At 34.4% G+C, this 17,160-nt stretch overlaps 1 protein-coding gene across 1 annotated transcript in view; it reads right to left on the bottom strand.

Moving 5' to 3' along the window:
• Positions 1-17,160, bottom strand: part of LOC135144615 (membralin) — a 158,129-nt gene that overhangs the window by 68,121 nt on the left and 72,848 nt on the right. Inside the window, exon 8 of the mRNA XM_064076643.1 lies at positions 13,499-13,631. Coding sequence (XP_063932713.1) covers positions 13,499-13,631 — 133 coding nt within the window. The remainder of the gene's footprint in view (positions 1-13,498; positions 13,632-17,160) is intronic.

Genomic DNA, 17,160 nt, shown 5'->3' with positions numbered 1-17,160 from the left:
TTCAGTTTTCAGCTTTACAATTCTTGATTTATTCAATAAAATAAATTCACTGATTCATTAATATTTTTGAGTCACCCTGTATAAGCAAAGCTAAAAAATATTAGTGCAGTGTTAATTCACAAGTACAGACTCATCACTATTTCCACATTTAAGATTTATTTCGTAAAATTTTGAGGTGACGTCATAAATTTTTTGGAGGGGATAAGTAAATATATTTTGATTACAAATGTATCATGCGTATCATAACTTTAAAACATCTGCAAGATTTCAAAACATTTCGTTTTGCAGATTCAAACTTAAATTGCAAAATGTTGTTTTAAAATTTTGATTTTTTTTTTCCAAAATTCTGGACGTTTCTGGTAAAAACTCAACACAGAGTCATAAACTACATGTATAGGACTATGTTATTTTATACAATTTAAAACCCATTTACTATGTACAATTTTGAAGTGACGTCATCACATCATTGGTGGGGATGATTAAATAAATTTTGGTTAACGTTTTACCACCTACAATGATATTCCTAATATAAATACAAAATTTGGCAAGTATCGGCCCAGTACTTTCGAAGATTATCTGTCTAATAAATCCGGGACGGCATACCGACGGACAGACAGACGGATAGATAGATGGAGAAACGGACAAACAGACGGAAACGGGAGACCTATTTGTTCGTACTCTAGGGATCATGAAAGGTCCAGAAAACGTAAAAGTAGAGAGTCGGCCGACGGACTCGATTACAAAACTTTCTTCGCTTACGCTCGGGAAGTAAAAATGATTTACTCAACAATAATTACTGTTTTTTCAAGGGAGGAACAGAAACTAATTTAGAGCTTCAGAATAATGTTACATAACAATTAACATTCCAGAGCAGTTTCAGAGATTATCTGCTCAAAAAATTTCCCACGGGCAGACAAACGACAGACCATATCCCAACAAAACATGAATGTATTCACGAAAATGATCCCATTACAATACTGCTTTAGTTACCACTCGCTTTATAAAAAATTAACAAGACGATTTAATAGAAGGTTAAAGTTCAAACATGATGATTCAAAGAGAATATAACAAAGGCTCTACCACAGCGCCCCGAGAAACTTCAAATGCCAGTCGAAACTACATATGAAAACTTATTCTATACATTGAAATCACTTATACTCAGATCTGTACGAAAAGTGTCCACAGGTCTTAGATGGTCGTTAGCATAGCCCTTGGCTTACGGCAAGAAGATTACAGCGGTGCTGAAAAATTAAAAAAATGTCATATGGAAAATGAAAACTGCATATGAAAAGTTTGGTATATAAATGTCAGAACTGTCATTCTCTCTCTATTGAAGAGATCCAGTGAAGAAAATGTGAATGAATTACTTTGTTTTAATTGTAAAAATATATGACATTCGGCATCCGAATCTGTCGAAATTCCATCCCTTATTTTTTGGATATAGGCATGAAAAGTGTATCAATCAACCTATGGGTATATGTATATTTATACCCATAAGTGCATTTACACCGGCGGATGCTTAAAAAAATGCAAAATTTCTTCCTTTGGAAAATCGGGAATAGTAATAATAATTTACACAGGTCATTGTTTTCAAAGATTTTCGGTATCCTTACTAGCAAACACTGATCCAGATCCTTGAAGAGACATGGTGAATGAAAATACAGTAACGTCGAAAATAAAAAAAAAAAATAGATATACAAATTTTGGGACACAAAATTTAACAAATATCCTGGAATATCCTCAAATGTTGGGTTGTTAGCATTCTTGGTGTTAAATATAAAAATTGTACTATTAATATTTATAATAAATAAAGTTCTGCTCTTTGCTTTACTTAACTGTGGGATGTAACAAATATCACGGAAATGGTATTTTAAATGTTGACATTTTAGAACTAAATTAAAAACAACAATTATTCAGTAAGAATGTATTAAAATTAATGCAACGAGTTTGACAATATCGTTTTTGCAAACAATTTAATCTACCATGTGTATAAATACAAGAACAAAAATAAGAAAATTCCTTATTCCCCTTCTGATAATTCAAGTACACATTCTGCCTTAATATAAAAAGTAATTAGCTTGTTAAAACAAGACGGTTAACCAAATACCCAGAGAACGCCGACTTTTTTTAAATCTCCGCCATCTTAACGTTGTTTTTCCCAGTTTTCTCTCCTTCCCGGCCCCGTTCCACCTCTCGCCCTAATTATTTACGACATCTTCGCCGGAGTCAGTTTACCGAAAAGGGAGCACTTATACGAATGGACGACGATGACTGACGTCCTTTGTTCGATTGTAAAAGGGCCGCATTAGTGTCGAATGGAGAATCTGCTGGTCATCTAGTAACTGAGAAAGTCTGAGAGGTCATTGTTTGCGGCACGGATCGTCGGAGTCTAATCTATGGGACGGTGCTCCCCTGGGCGGAATCGACTCCCTGCGTCCCGTCCCTCCAGATATCGCTTACAAACCTCCAGTTTCCCCCTTTGTGATGGTGTCTCTATTCGATTAAATGCAGATCTCATGCTGGAGAACGACGTTAGGGAGCCCTGTATTAGGGTACTCCGAAGTAAACACAGTATTTGGCAATTTGCATAATAATGCCGTTAGAAAATTAATGTGAGGCTTTGAACTGCTTCTCACCTCGTTTTTATCGTAATTGATACGTACTCCGATCGTCACACTACTGACGACGGAACGCATCGCTTTATCATTTCCTGGCAACTATGGTGGCAGGGCGAAATTGGCGGATGCGCCGGGATACCTTTTTGCCGCCGAAGAAGAATGATGAATTTAAACTCGATCAACAGTTAATTTCGTGCATACAAAAATCGAGATTGGCCAGAGGGTTCATTCAAACTCTCCATAGTAAAATACAAAGGGTTCAATAAATTCAGAGATCTCATTTTGTAGGATTAGTTAATATGGTTAATAGTCCTACTGAACACTAAAAAACGCGTTAAAAACAACTACGCTCACAATTACTGTAGCCGTTGCTTTTTAAACATTTATGCAACTTAAACATGTATCCACAAGCATTACCACTCATAATTAGGTAAATATTGTCGAGAAATATACAGCCGGAGCTACATATAACAAAAATAATTGTTACAGGGAAAATAGTCTTGGCCACAAATCCTATAAATTTACTCATATAGGAAAGCAAAAAACTGCTACAATATAAAATAATAGAAACATGTAGAAAACTTTAGATAAACGAAGTAAAATATATTGCAGAGTTATAAAATTTTGGCTTAAAACATTTTTAGAAATGTTTCATTTACACATACTGTAGATTTTTCGATCCCTTATGAGTCTGTATATGCGGCCGAGCGGAAAAGCAAATGACGTCAGACCCTGATAATTCGTTAATAATGAATAAAATTAATATTTTAAATAATCCTATTTTTGACCAATGCCTATACCACAGTTGTGAACAAATCAAAAACAATGCAAGATTAGTTCATAAAAAAAATATTTCCACCTGCAGCAGCAATTCCTGCTTTCATAGCTTACTCTGACGCGGCTTCCATACAAAAATGGTAAACGAAGCTTTGTGCTAATTTGTTCCATCAAAAACACCGCCCATTCGTCTGCTGGATCAAACGTTAAAATAATTTGTAAGGAGATTACGAAAATCGACTCCTATAAATCCTTAGCGGCGCATGCGAAATTTCAATTGAATTCAGCTTAATCCGCACGCACAAACAAACTACCTGCTGTTTTGGTGGAAATTATTTTTGTGATCCTGTGTATGTCTGCAAGGGAGAATTTGTGTTCGATTTTTTTTAAACGGGTTAATTAATTGGACAAAAGTAACGGAATTTAGGGGGCAGAGTGATGCTGGCTGTTTTAAATTTGTTTCTCGACTAATTAAAATGCAGGTTCGTAAACCTGGCTCGCAGTAGTAAGACGACACTCTCTGGCTGGCAATTTACTGCAGGATTACGGTCTACATTTGTTTATTACGGTGAGGTGATTCTTGTAAGTTTAGAAAATTCAGTGAGAAAAGTCAAATGCAAAAGGCTAAATACCTGTAGTCTATCCAATTCTTGTACCCATTTATTTTTTTATAGCATTTCTGTCGTCTATCGTCTGTCGGCGATTTTATTAGATTAAATTTTGTAACAGTTCAGGATTTGGGTGAATGTAAAAAATACTTAGGACAAGTTTTTACAAAATCTCGAAATATTCCAACTTACGGAAGTATTATAACAAAGTCGGATTTACTGGAATCTTGTCGACAGTATTAAGCAATTTAGAAATTTGTATACTGAAAGCTTTCACGAACTGAATTAAATTACTGAAAGTGGAACAGTTTTTAGACCTTTGCAAGCAAATGTTGTTTTAACATAAGATGAAAAATGAGTACAAACTTTAGTACAAAGAAAACTTTATAAATTAAAAATTTACATTTTAAACAGCAATAAAGTGTGTTTCTAGTCTTTAACAGACGTTTTAGTAAATATTATTCCTTTTATAAATAATTTGTTGAATATATTTAAAATTAAGACATAGACTTCAGAAAAAAAGTGTTTGCAACTTCAGTGCAACCAATTTTCTATTTTCTGAGATAAGGATTTTTCAAAAAACCTACATGTCTAAAGTTAATACGGAATAAACTGCAGATTCAGAAACATACTATTTTGTACATTTTAGATAGGAGTTGCTTACCACAATAGGTTCGTCTTAGTTCACAGCAATGTCTCCAATAGTTTTCAAAATGACTTGTCTAATCAAATCGCTAATAAAAGAATCGACAAATCAACTAACGACAGACGGAAGCGCGAAACACACTTTTTCCTGAGAGAAAGTAACAAAAAATGATAGTTGAACATTTGTTCTAGATACCTAAGCTTGAGTTTTTTGTATTACAATTATTTTCTGTTATTTAATTTACAGATGAAATGCAAGGGCGTTGAAGTGAGCCAATCAATATTTTTTATACCAATAGTGAATGTAAGTTGTCTAGATAGCAAAGTTCGTGTTTTTGAACCAAAATATGACTGATTTAATAGTCATTATACCAATGTGTCACTAATCGTCTACGAGAACTTTTCAAGCAATCGAACTACTTTATCCCTTCACAATGCTCAACAATAATTTAATCTTCAGAACTTATTATCTCAAAAATTAACACTTCGTTCGGCTAACCTCTCTTCGTTCGAGAACCGTCGTTCTCGAAAGATGCAGCTGTCGTCGACGCTCTTATTAATCCTTGTCTTTTGTGACAATCATGCAAATGCGAGTCGTTGCTCGGCCCATTAGCTGCTGCTGTCTCGTGACAATCACTCTTAAAACCGTCACCACCGGACCATTTCGATCTTTCACGATTGTCTAGTTAACTCCATCTCTTTTGCGCACGTACTTTCTGTAATAATTAAATTGTGGCTACAAGTAAGAGAAACTCTAATACTTTGCTTCTCCATTCTCTGCCAAATAGTAATAATGAATGAGAATAGGGCAAATATCTCGACCATTCCGCAGATATAAAATATAATTTTACATGAATGAATCTACTTAAATTGAATGAAATAAAGCAGGTTGGCTATGTTGTTTCTGTTGAAAAACGTTTTCAGAACCAACTCTTAGTTTGCCTGTATCGTTAATTAATTATTAAATATGAAGAATGAAACGTTGGAAATCCACAATCGGGTAGTCATTCGTTGAATTAACTCAATAAATTTCTCCAATTACTAATGAGTTAAACGCCTCTAGTGATGAATTGTAGAGTTTTGTTCGTTCCATATTTACCAACTAATGAAGACAAAGTATCATCGAGGGTTGCTTTGAAAGTGTTTTGTCGTAAAATTATTTGGGAAAAATCTTCCCAACCAATTAAACTACCGTAAAAATTTCTAAAATTTAATGTCTTTTTTTCCAAAAAAAATATATTTTTTTAAATGCACCGGTTCAGTCCATCGGTGCCACAGATAAATAAACAGACAAACAAAAGCTTCAAAGCTAAAAATAGCTAAAGTGATTATCATCAAACAAAACTAAGAACCATCCCAATTAAACCAGCTTAAAAAAAACCGCATTGAAATCAGTTCATCCGTTTGGGCGCTACGGTGCCACAGAGAGAGAGAGACAAAGGGGCCAAATACCGCTGTTTTTGCGTCGGGGGTTAAAAATAGATAAATGGTATTTATATATATGACTAATTTGCAACCACCCTAACTTTCTGATGGATGATCATACTTTTTCATTTTAAAGGTGAATCTACAGCAGAAATTCTGTATATTTTGCAGTCCGTGTTTGTATTTTATATCGAGACAGGGATAAAAACTGATGATGGAATAATTTATGGATGTTGCAGAACTTAATCTTTTAATTTTTTAAGCAAAATAATTTCCCTCAAGAAAACGTTTTTTTGGCTAAAATATTTATACTTTTTATTCTATCAAAGATATTTTCGTCTTCATATTTTTTATTCGCTGAGAGATTCCCGAAGTGATCTCTAAATTCCTGTTTCGTATTAGAGATTTTGACAAATCGACGAAAGAAATACAACTTAAGATCAATTTCATTACGAAATAAATATTTCTGTGTAAGAATTATAGTTTCAAAATACAACGTACAATACAATTAACCCTAAAATTAATAAACGACGAACACAAAATTTACGCTGGGGAAATTTTTCTGCATTAAGTGTAACAAGAGAGGAACGCGACTCACCACAAATAAATAGGTTAACAGCTCTAAGTCATTAGCACACTGAAAAATTATATTTAGCAATAAAAAATGATACTTATCGTCAATAAATAGTGCGCAAAACTCAACGCGTTCATAATTGCTCTTAATAGGACAACGTTCTCTCGCAACTAACTGTTCCCAAACAATTCCCAAGTAACTCAATAACATGTAACATAATTTCTGTCCATTACAAGCCTTAAACTTTTTCACTCAATCGCATTTTCCCTTCTCCCTCTCTCCTAAAATTACTTTACTGCACCCTCATCACCCTTTCATAATATGCTCTGGCTTCTACAATTTCGCCCTTAGAAGACTCCAAAAAACATCTCATTTGACCCCACGACAAAAAAAACTCCACACCGTCGTCCTTCCCACAAACCGATCTATTAATACCGCGAAAATCATAGAAAAACCACCAAACATCAAAAGAATTCTTTGTCTTTTATCGTCCCACCCGTCCTACCACGCACCATCCAGGTGCTCGTCGTTCGAATCACTTCAAATCCCATTGCTGGAACGTAACTCAAGTTTCGTCCGGAGGAATCCAAGTCGGTCACGGCGGTCATGGGACGGGCCGCGAACGGCAGATGGCGGCGGCGGATTGGAATGCCCACCCCCGGGGGCGGACTGGTATCCAGGCGGAGGCCGGATTGATCGCAGCCCGCGGCGCTAGGCCTGATTGCTTTCTTATAAACCCGTCAACATTTATTCCATGCTAACTGCGACCGTAAACAAGGGCTTGTGCGACTGATGGGCAAACGATGATGGACAGGGAAGGGCAGTCTCGCAAAAAAAGTTACTGATGTGGCAAAATAGAGTAGACAGGCTTCGAGCATCTGACTTACAGATCGCAGCATATTGCAACTAAATTGCTGTTAGTGCGATCGCACAACTCAAATAAATATGAGCGAAATGTCGGTTCAAGAAGTAACCAATCATGGACAACTTGGAGTTCGTGGAAGAAAAATATGCACCACGCAGTGTTTAATAAGCGATAATACTCAAAACGTTAAAGTGCCAAGAATAACCTTTTCTTTGACCAAATGAAGCTGATAATGACATTCACGTTGTTAAATCCGAAAAACTGTTCTATACCGGGGAGACATTCAATATGAGCGAATAATTGGGACGCTCTATGTAATAAATTCTAGTATAGATAAATTCCGGAAATGGCTGAAAAATGGTCGAAAATATCAAAAGTGCCAAAATCAGTTTGAATTTATCAAATGTTAGCCCCGCCCACCCACCCACCCTCTATTTTCTTGGAAGGTATATAATATGCCAAGATCACTCTTATCTTAGCAAGTACTAGCCCCGATCACCCCTCGCCTCCTCCCCTTTTTTCATTCTAACGACTAATTTTATTTCTTTTCAGTACAAAATCATTAATTTCGGATAAAATCAATCACTAAAAAGGAGGCCGGGTAGGTGGGTGGGGCTAATTATCTTCAGAGAATGTCCAACTAATTTTCGGAAATGGTTGAAAAATGGTCGAAAATGTCAAAACTGCCAAAATCTGTTTTAACCTATCAAATATTTTGCCTTTTTTCTTAATATACGTAGTCGTCTTTTCAGAACAAGAAACTTAAAACATATTTAAAATGATAAATTCTTGTAAACAAATATAGATCTTGCAATTAAGCCCCGCCCCTCGATCCGACAACGAATGAAAAATTCATCACAATTGAGAATTGAGATCGGGGCGGGTATGGGTGGGGTCTAATCTTTGCCTTTATGTTTTTCTTAGTGTACATAGTATTCTTTGAACAACACGAGACTCAAAAACATGTTTTGAATTTCTCCTAGAGAAATAAGGATTTCGCAGTTAAGCTCCGCCCTCTTGGCTCACGACGAATAAAAAAAATCATCACAATCGAGACAGGGTGGGTGGGCGGGACTAATATTTCGCCTTTTTTTCTTAATATGTGTCGTCATCTTTTCACAACTAAATTTAGTATTTTTGGTATCAATGTTTGATGTTTAACTGCATATAGTATTGTTGAAATTCTGGATGTATGTAATTAAAATCTCCGAAACTTAATAATATTAATTGTGTTATAACAACAACAAAACCTTAAACAATTGAACCAGATGGTGACCTCATAATACTAGATTGTTAATAAGTTGTTAATGTTTAATGTTAGTAAGTGTTAATATGAATCCTACAAATTTTGGACTTGCCATTTGAAGAACAAGAGTCAGTGATAAAAAGGTAGAATTCCCGTAATTCTAAATGAAAAAATGGGCGATTTGGAGCAGCTAATAGTCGTGTTCAAAAATAAATATAATTTTTCAATGTATGCTGCTTTTAATCGACAAATGAACAGACAATGAAATAAGTACATTAAATAGTAATAGACAAAGAATAAGAAAATAACTACGTGTACAAACCAGAAAAGGAAACACATAAAATTTAAATACCTAGGCACAAATATCTACAGGAAGCCCGAGAAAAAGAGTGGAATACTACAAAGACTGACCAAAGGGAAATCGGGTCATTTTTGGATTATTAATAATTGCATAAATCGATAATTCGGCCAACAGTAACTTTTGAAAATGAAATATGGGCAATGGAAAAAGAGAGCAGTATTTACTAAGCAGAGATTAGAAAGGGAAGTGTTAAGAAAAATTTACGGCGGGACAAAGATTATTCAAAGATGAGAAAAAAGAACCAACAATACGCTAATAGAATTATTTAAAGAAACGACTATAGTTGCAATAATGAAAAGACAACAACTCAGATGGTTGGGCCACATGTGGAGAATGCCAAAGAACAGAGTTCCAAGAAGAGTATGGGACCGTAAATTGACGAGCCAAATCGAAATATAGATACAAAGAAAAGATTCTCAGAAATATCACTACAAATGTAATCAAAGATTAAATGTGGAAGGGCAGGAATGAAAACAAAATGAAGAAGAACAATACACGAAACCATGGGCCTTTTAGGTTTTTAGTACTTACTATACAACATAAATCACTTCAATTCAACTACTTACTTGGCAAGTAACAACTTTTTTTTTTTTGGAACTTTAGCTTTTCAAGGAAACCTAGCTGTCAACATGGCTAAAGAGTTATTTTTTTAAAACTTTGTGTGAGTAACTAATAAACAATAATCTATGTTTTAAATTTTTTTAAAAAGAAATATAGAGTAACGTTGTGTTTTTGGCGCACCCGAACAATTTTTTCTCGTAAATTCAATACCTACTTCTATTTGTCTCTCTGGGCAAACCCCTGACGATTCTATGGTAGCCTCAGCTCGGAAATCATCAAATTCGCTTGAGCATTTCTTGTGAAAGCCAAGATGAGCAGCTAGGTGTGCATATTTTGGTTCATGATCTAAGACAAAAATTGGAACATTGGTCGTTTTCCTACGATTCTATAAGAAAGCGACTCCTACAAAACATGTGTATCAAATTATTACAACAGCCACGTTAATATAGTAAACTAAGATTTTAAATTTCCCACTACCCATTATCTCAAAAAGTTTGGAAAAATCAGATACTGAAACATTTTGAAGGGAATCATTTTTTGACGCCGCAGCAGTTTGGCTTCAGCGAGAGTAAAAGTACTGGTTCTGCTTCAATTAATTTGGTACGAGTAAATATATATATAATTATGTATCGGAAAGAAATCAATTTACTTCTTCCAATTCTGATGTTGAATGTACAACAAATAAAGTACCTCAAGGTTAAATCCTCAGACCAGTACTCTTCTTGTTATACATCAACTAAATCTGTGATGTGTGTAACTCGTCAAAATCATGAAATCAGTTTGTTTGCTGACGACACAACATTAATATCTACAGGCAGTGACTTAAATAATCTGAAAATAAATTTACAAGTGCCAGTGGTTTTCATTTAACTTATTGAGTTCGAATGAAAAGAAAACACAACATATGCTTTTCTTACATCGAGATCTGGAAAATGACAGTGTTAAATTGCTTGGTATTTATCTTAACTGTCGTTTAAGTTGGGAAAGTCACATTGACAAATTATTTAGTATATTGTCGAAAAGTGTATATGTTGTTCGTTCATTTTTGCCGGTCGTATCTAAATACGTATAATCACGGCGAAATTTTTTAAGATTTTTTTATTATGTACTGCTTTGACTAAATAAAGTTAATTTAGTTTACAAAAATGGTTTTTTCAACAATGTTTTTGCATCAAATACCTAATTTCTGATCTGTGAAAAGCCAATTGCGTCAAGTGATTTTGAGACAAAAAATTATCACGCATCACTTTTTATATAAAAATTAATTAGAAAAACGTAGTATGCGTAATTGTTGTTTATTTATACGATATGCAAATGTTTGTTAGAACTGTCAAAGTGTCGAAATATATATATTTGGCTCAGCTACAATAATTGTCTTTCATCATGGGCAAAGAAAACGATCTAACAGCACGTGAAAAAGAACAGATTGAGGCATACTATGACCAAGGCTTGAGTTTTTCAGAAATAGAAAGAAAGATTGGACCACAATCTCCAAGTTTGTAAGGAAGAAATACCGTGAAAATGGACGACAAAATTGTGGAAGAAAAAAACTCACTGCACGTGCAAAAAGATCCATTGTGACTCTGGTTACAAAGGATAAAAAAGACGACCCTCGGACTTCCTGTTCACAAAACAACAGTTTTGCGAGTACTGGCTATTCGCAAAAATGTTAAATATGCTAAATATAACAACCAGCCAATGTTAACAAAAGAGCATATTCAAAAACGTCGTGATTGGGCCAGAGAAATGCAGACGAAAAATGAAGTATGGTTCCAGACAGTTTTTTCAGATGATAAGAAATTTAATCTTGAGGGTCCTGATGGTTTTAGATATTATTGGCACGATTTACGAAAAGAACCAAAGTATTTGTCGAAACGAGTTCAAGGAGGTGGCAATGTTATAGTCTGGGGTGCCTTTAGTAGCTTAGGAAATACTAACTTACCATTTATTTCAAATCGAATGGACTCTCTGGATTACTAAGATGTGTTGGAAGTGCACCTCAAACCATATTTTCACCTATTTCTAACAGCAAACTAATTTTTCAGCAAGATAATGCGTCAATTCATGTGTCTAATTCATCGAAAACGTGGTTTCAACGAGAAAATATAGCTTTGCTATCATGACCTGCGGAAAGTCCGGATCTCAACCCTATTGAAAATGTATGGGGTTCTCTTGTGCCAGAGGTTTACAAAGATGGGAAGCAGTACGCAACAGTTAATGAATTGAAAGATGATATCTTGACGCCCTGGGAGAATTTCGACGTCAACTACTTTATCCACTTGGTTAATTCTATGAAGAAACGCGTCTACAATCTCATAGAAGGAGGTGGAAAAGACATTGGGTATTAAATTAGTTTTCATTTCGTTAGTTAGTTAGTTCTCTTTTGAAACGTGATAATAATTTGTCACAATAAGTCTGTTAACAAACTTACTTATTTTCAATAAATTTCCTTCAATTTTGTGTTTTCTATGAAAATGCTTTATTAAATTAATTAAAAATGGGATTGCTCTATCAACCAGGTATTTTTACTTTCTTTTAATATGTTTAAACAAAAATTCTGTACCGTTATAATTTTTTGTCTCGTACCTTAGCTTACAGTTTACCACTCATTATTTCTATCACATACGTCTCATGGGTTACTCATCTGAGGTCATGCGTCTTTAGCTGTCTTTAGTTTGCAAAGAAAAGTAGTAAGAATCATCTCTGGAATGGGCTATAGAAATGACGTAAAAAATAAATTTATAGAATTGAACATTGTAACATTTCTATGTTTATTTATCTCTGTGAGTCTACACAATGTTAGTCAAATCTTCATCTCTATACAATTAATAATGAAGTGCACAAACACCATACTCCACTAAAAATAATATTTATATTAAATATTTTCGTCTGAAATCTTCTAAAAACGCTAGAAATTCTTTTGGAGCGAAATTTTTCAATGTTTACCGTGTTCCGTACAAAACGTATCCCTTGATAAATTATGTCATTTAGTAAAAAGAGTTTTGCTTCCCAAAGCATTTTATGATTTTGATTCATTTCTTTTAGACATTTTTATTAACTTATTGGACTAATGTGCTATGTCTATGTTATTTTGCTTTATACGCATTTATTTTTTATATGTTATACAATTCTGTTGTTTGACTTGTGCTATACAATGTATGATTGTTGCGTAAATATAGCTTCAGTTTACTTATGTTATAAACATACATTTACCAACTTCTCTCTTTACAAAATGTCTCAACGGTCAAAAATGCTTATTCCTCTACCCCATCTGGATTTAAAACTCACCTAATAACACTCTATTTACGCTTCGCACTTTAACGACTAGTAAAACTTCTCCAAAGTAACAAAACGACAAAACAATACAGCACAAACTGAATTCGCTATGAAGTTAAAAAAATCCCGCTTCCTCGAATAGAAAGCACATTTTCCAAAAAAAAAACCTCCGTCTGTTCTTTGAATAGTCCGCCGTACCGAGATTTTCTTTGATCTTACTCAATTAAAACGCCACGTAATTTGAGCAAATCCACCAAATGCAATAATTCTTGATAACAGCTGCAGTATGCGCAGATCAGAGCGAATTTAATTAGAAAGGGCACTAATTCGAGAGACTAAAAAGTATTAGTTGTCCTTTCAGCGACTCTGCCAACGAAAACAGAGATTTAATATTCAAATTCGCGAAAAAGAGAAATGACGGACAGTGTCTGGAAAGCGGGAAATCTAATTGCGTTTAGTTGCTAAATTGGTGGCGAACAAGTGACAATAGAAAACCTAACCGTCGGCGGTTAATCGAATCATGCGAAATTTTTGACACTTACCTTAGCCAATGACGTTTCGTTATAGCGGTGTGGCAGCAAATCGCGTCATACTGATCCGCCATCCAGACGATCAAGATGATGTAGAAGGCGGTTGTTGTGTCGTTGAAAAATTCGGACATTATGGCTTCCATGCCTGCAACAAAAGAAAAACAAGCAATGAGACCTGTCAGTGGGGGTAATAGAGGTTTTATAAATATTATTCCAAAGAAATAAATATTGCACAGTAACTATCATTAACTAGTGTTTGGCAACTATTAAAATTTCAATAGATATCAACGTGTTTCAACAGCTACACTAAAGCAAGTTTTTAGAATTTGGCTTTTTTTTTGCCATAAACCTTTCTGCGTCTAATACACGCTAACATCAAACGAAAGCGGAACTTATTTTAATTTCTTCACATCGAACATGAGGAAAGCAGTTGCCAGTTCTATGTGTACCGCTTTATCGACCGAACTATAAAGTAAAACAAGTAGCGAATGTCCACTGCTAAATGCTATCTAACAAAATTGGCTCTTCATACTCGTCTTTATAAACATCTGTCGAGTACAATATTGCATTTTTAACATCATTAAGAGAACTGCTTATTTTAAATACTTTTTTTAAAGGTACGTGTTTGCCCTAGTGATTTCTTCTTCGATTGTACCCAATACCGCACTTCTTATTATCATCGGAGATTAGAAAGCTTGTGGTATTGACTCATTTGCTTCATTTCATTTTGAATTAGTAAATAGTAAAGTTTTACCAATAAATCCATTTTAATTCTCCGTCACTGTAGAACGACACATTTACGATTTAGTTCTGATGGAGCTTGTTGAATTCGTATAGATGTTCGTGCTTTAATGACAAAATTCGAAAATCGATGCAGCCACAAAAATTTATCGACGTAAGGTTTCATCGAAATGCTGTTGCTTGCTCAAGCACGCACCATACATGAATAAAAATAAAAAGCAGTAGAGGCAAAAATCTGTATCCTATAGTTGCACACGTACCTAAGTATTTTTCTACAACACTAATTTTTTAACTGAATTACTTGTTCAAATCTAAATTTCGTCCGTTTCCAGAATTTAATTATAATAAAACTAATTTATTTCACAGGATCTCTAGGAGCAATATTGTAAAACCGTGATTTTGATAAATGTCTGCTATTGGACTTTCCCTTTCATAAACCCGTACTGAGACCGCATGCATTTTCTACATGTAAAAGGGCGCTCTTAAAATATACCTTAAACCACAAGATACTTTTTCTTATCATAAAAAGAAACCTTTTAAAACTACTTCAAAAGACGACAAATATAAAATACCCGGGAACAAAGAAAACACAACTTGAACTTTAGTCCGTTTACTCCTACTATACGACCACATATAGCCAATCTGAGTCGAAAAATAGATAGATAGTTAATAACTATGCACTACAAAGGCCTTAAAAAATGACAAACTCCAGACATACTGCTGCCGGTCATTAAAATTATTCCTCCATACGAACTCCTAATGATGAACTTCTCAATCAGCTCGTTTGCAATAAGCCATTTATTCCTCATTTTACATCGTTAACTCGTCGCGAACCCGTATTTATCTTGACATTTTCATTTATTATATTTTTACTATGAAACAAAGGCGAGATGCATCCTAATTGTCAAAACACAGTTCGTTATCCAGGCTAGTTATCATCCAGCTTATTTTCCTGCGAGCTTTTTATACGAGTCAACAGCATATTGTCGACTAGAAAAGCGCAACTTATTACGACTTGAAAACTTGCCCGCTCAAACTTTTTATTTATTTGCCTATTTCTGTCGCTTCTTGCAATATGAAACGAAAGGTAATTCTCGAGCACTGTAGGCAATCTCGAGTTTATCTGTATACGCTCAGTGTTTTTTTGTGGATGAACGATTCGCGAGATTTTCTAATTCCAGGAGATATCTCAGCGATTTGCAACTGGTGCAAACATATTACATAAAAATATGGTGGAGGAAAATTCGACGATTAAAGAAAAACACTGTGATTTTGTGTAAAGTACTGACACAAGAATGCATACGCTGATAAAATAACTTTCTTCTGCAAGTAACGTTGGTTATTATAACCTACTAATATAATCTTTCTAAAGAAAATCACATATTCGATTTTGTATAAATAAACAAATCTCTATCGCTTCAGTAAATTATTATTGTCGATTTTCCACAAAAGCTGACAGTGCACTCGATTAAGGATGCTACACACTTAAAATCTAAATTCTTTACTAATTTTTAAAACCTGACGTTTGGAATTTTGCAAAAAATTGTCTGCTCACCTTACCTTAACATACTGTTACGTTGATCGGTGAATAAAATTGGCGTGGGTTAAACTCAACAATTTATTTCTTAATAACTCGAATTTACACGACTAATTACAAGAGAGATTGAATAATTCCGGCGCAACTTGACTGTACTCGACTCGTGTGTTGAATAATCCTCATTCCCGAAGGTGGTCTCTATTTAAAACCATACCTCCTTCTAGATGTGAGGCGATCGGGATCTTTCTGGATTGCCGTTCGCGACTTCCGCTTCCAGGCTTTCCTATAGCGATCCGCCGCTCGGTCGCTGTCGTTGACGATGAGTCATCATCGGCGGATCGACCCGAAAGCTCTCGACGGCCATAGACGTCGGACCGGGGCGGCGCATAGGTTTATTCGGTAACAATACGTATAAAGAATTGAAAAATGTTACACATACGTATACAGGACGAGTAAAATTTCAAATTGTAAGTTTTCTCCGATTTTTCAAATATTTTATATGTTATTCGAATTTCTCTAAGTAATCTTTCGTTTGATACAATGTTATGCTGAGCTTCCAGAAGACCTGAAAGTACTTAGTGATAGAACTAAATAAATATACTCCTTTGAAGAATATTTCAAGTTATTTAGAACTTAGAAGTTATATATTTTGTTTATGTGTAATGCGTTTTAATTTTATGTCTACATTTTATGTGTTAAGATAGATTTAGTTCCATTTATTTGTTTGGTGACCTCCTATGGTTTATACCGCTCGTTGGAAAAAACATGAATATTATTATTATTATTATTTACGTATTTAAAAATAATTTCAGAGAATACTCAGTGAAAAATCCAATAAAGTGTGAGGGAAAAAGGAGTATGTGGAAGATCTGTATTTATCAGATTGCAACGAAGTCTTGAAAAGAAGCTGATAACAAATAAGCTGTATTTGCTCGAACGATTTACACATGTAATTAGAAATACCTGTAATTTTATCAAGATTTCCAGAAGTCGACGAGAGTTTCCTTTAACAAATAAGGTTCAACTATAAAGCAATCTACGTGTATCATGATAGTAATGTGAAATTTTTGTTGATATTTTGCGCGACCTTTAAATTGAGATATGTTTTATTTTTTACAATAATAATTAACTTTTCAATTAAAAGAACATTTTTTACACGAACAATTTTAATGTAACCTTTTTATTACTTCAATAACGCACACATTTTCCGAAACTGCAAAAATTAATATAATTTACTGTGCATGCCATCACAAAATAAAATGAAGTTATTTAGAAAGAATTTCCCCCGCCCCTGACATACAGCTTTTTCGAATACTTAATTAAGAAAATTTAATTTGGCGAATCTTAATTTTTAATGGTAACCCCTACAAGTTAAAATAAATATACAGGGTGATTC

Source organism: Zophobas morio, unplaced genomic scaffold (assembly GCF_036711695.1).
Source record: "Zophobas morio isolate AGI-343-1 ecotype UQ-CSIRO unplaced genomic scaffold, CSIRO_AGI_Zmor_V1 ptg000108l, whole genome shotgun sequence".
NCBI classification, from domain to species: domain Eukaryota; kingdom Metazoa; phylum Arthropoda; class Insecta; order Coleoptera; family Tenebrionidae; genus Zophobas; species Zophobas morio.
This window is presented reverse-complemented; position numbering and strand designations above follow the sequence as displayed.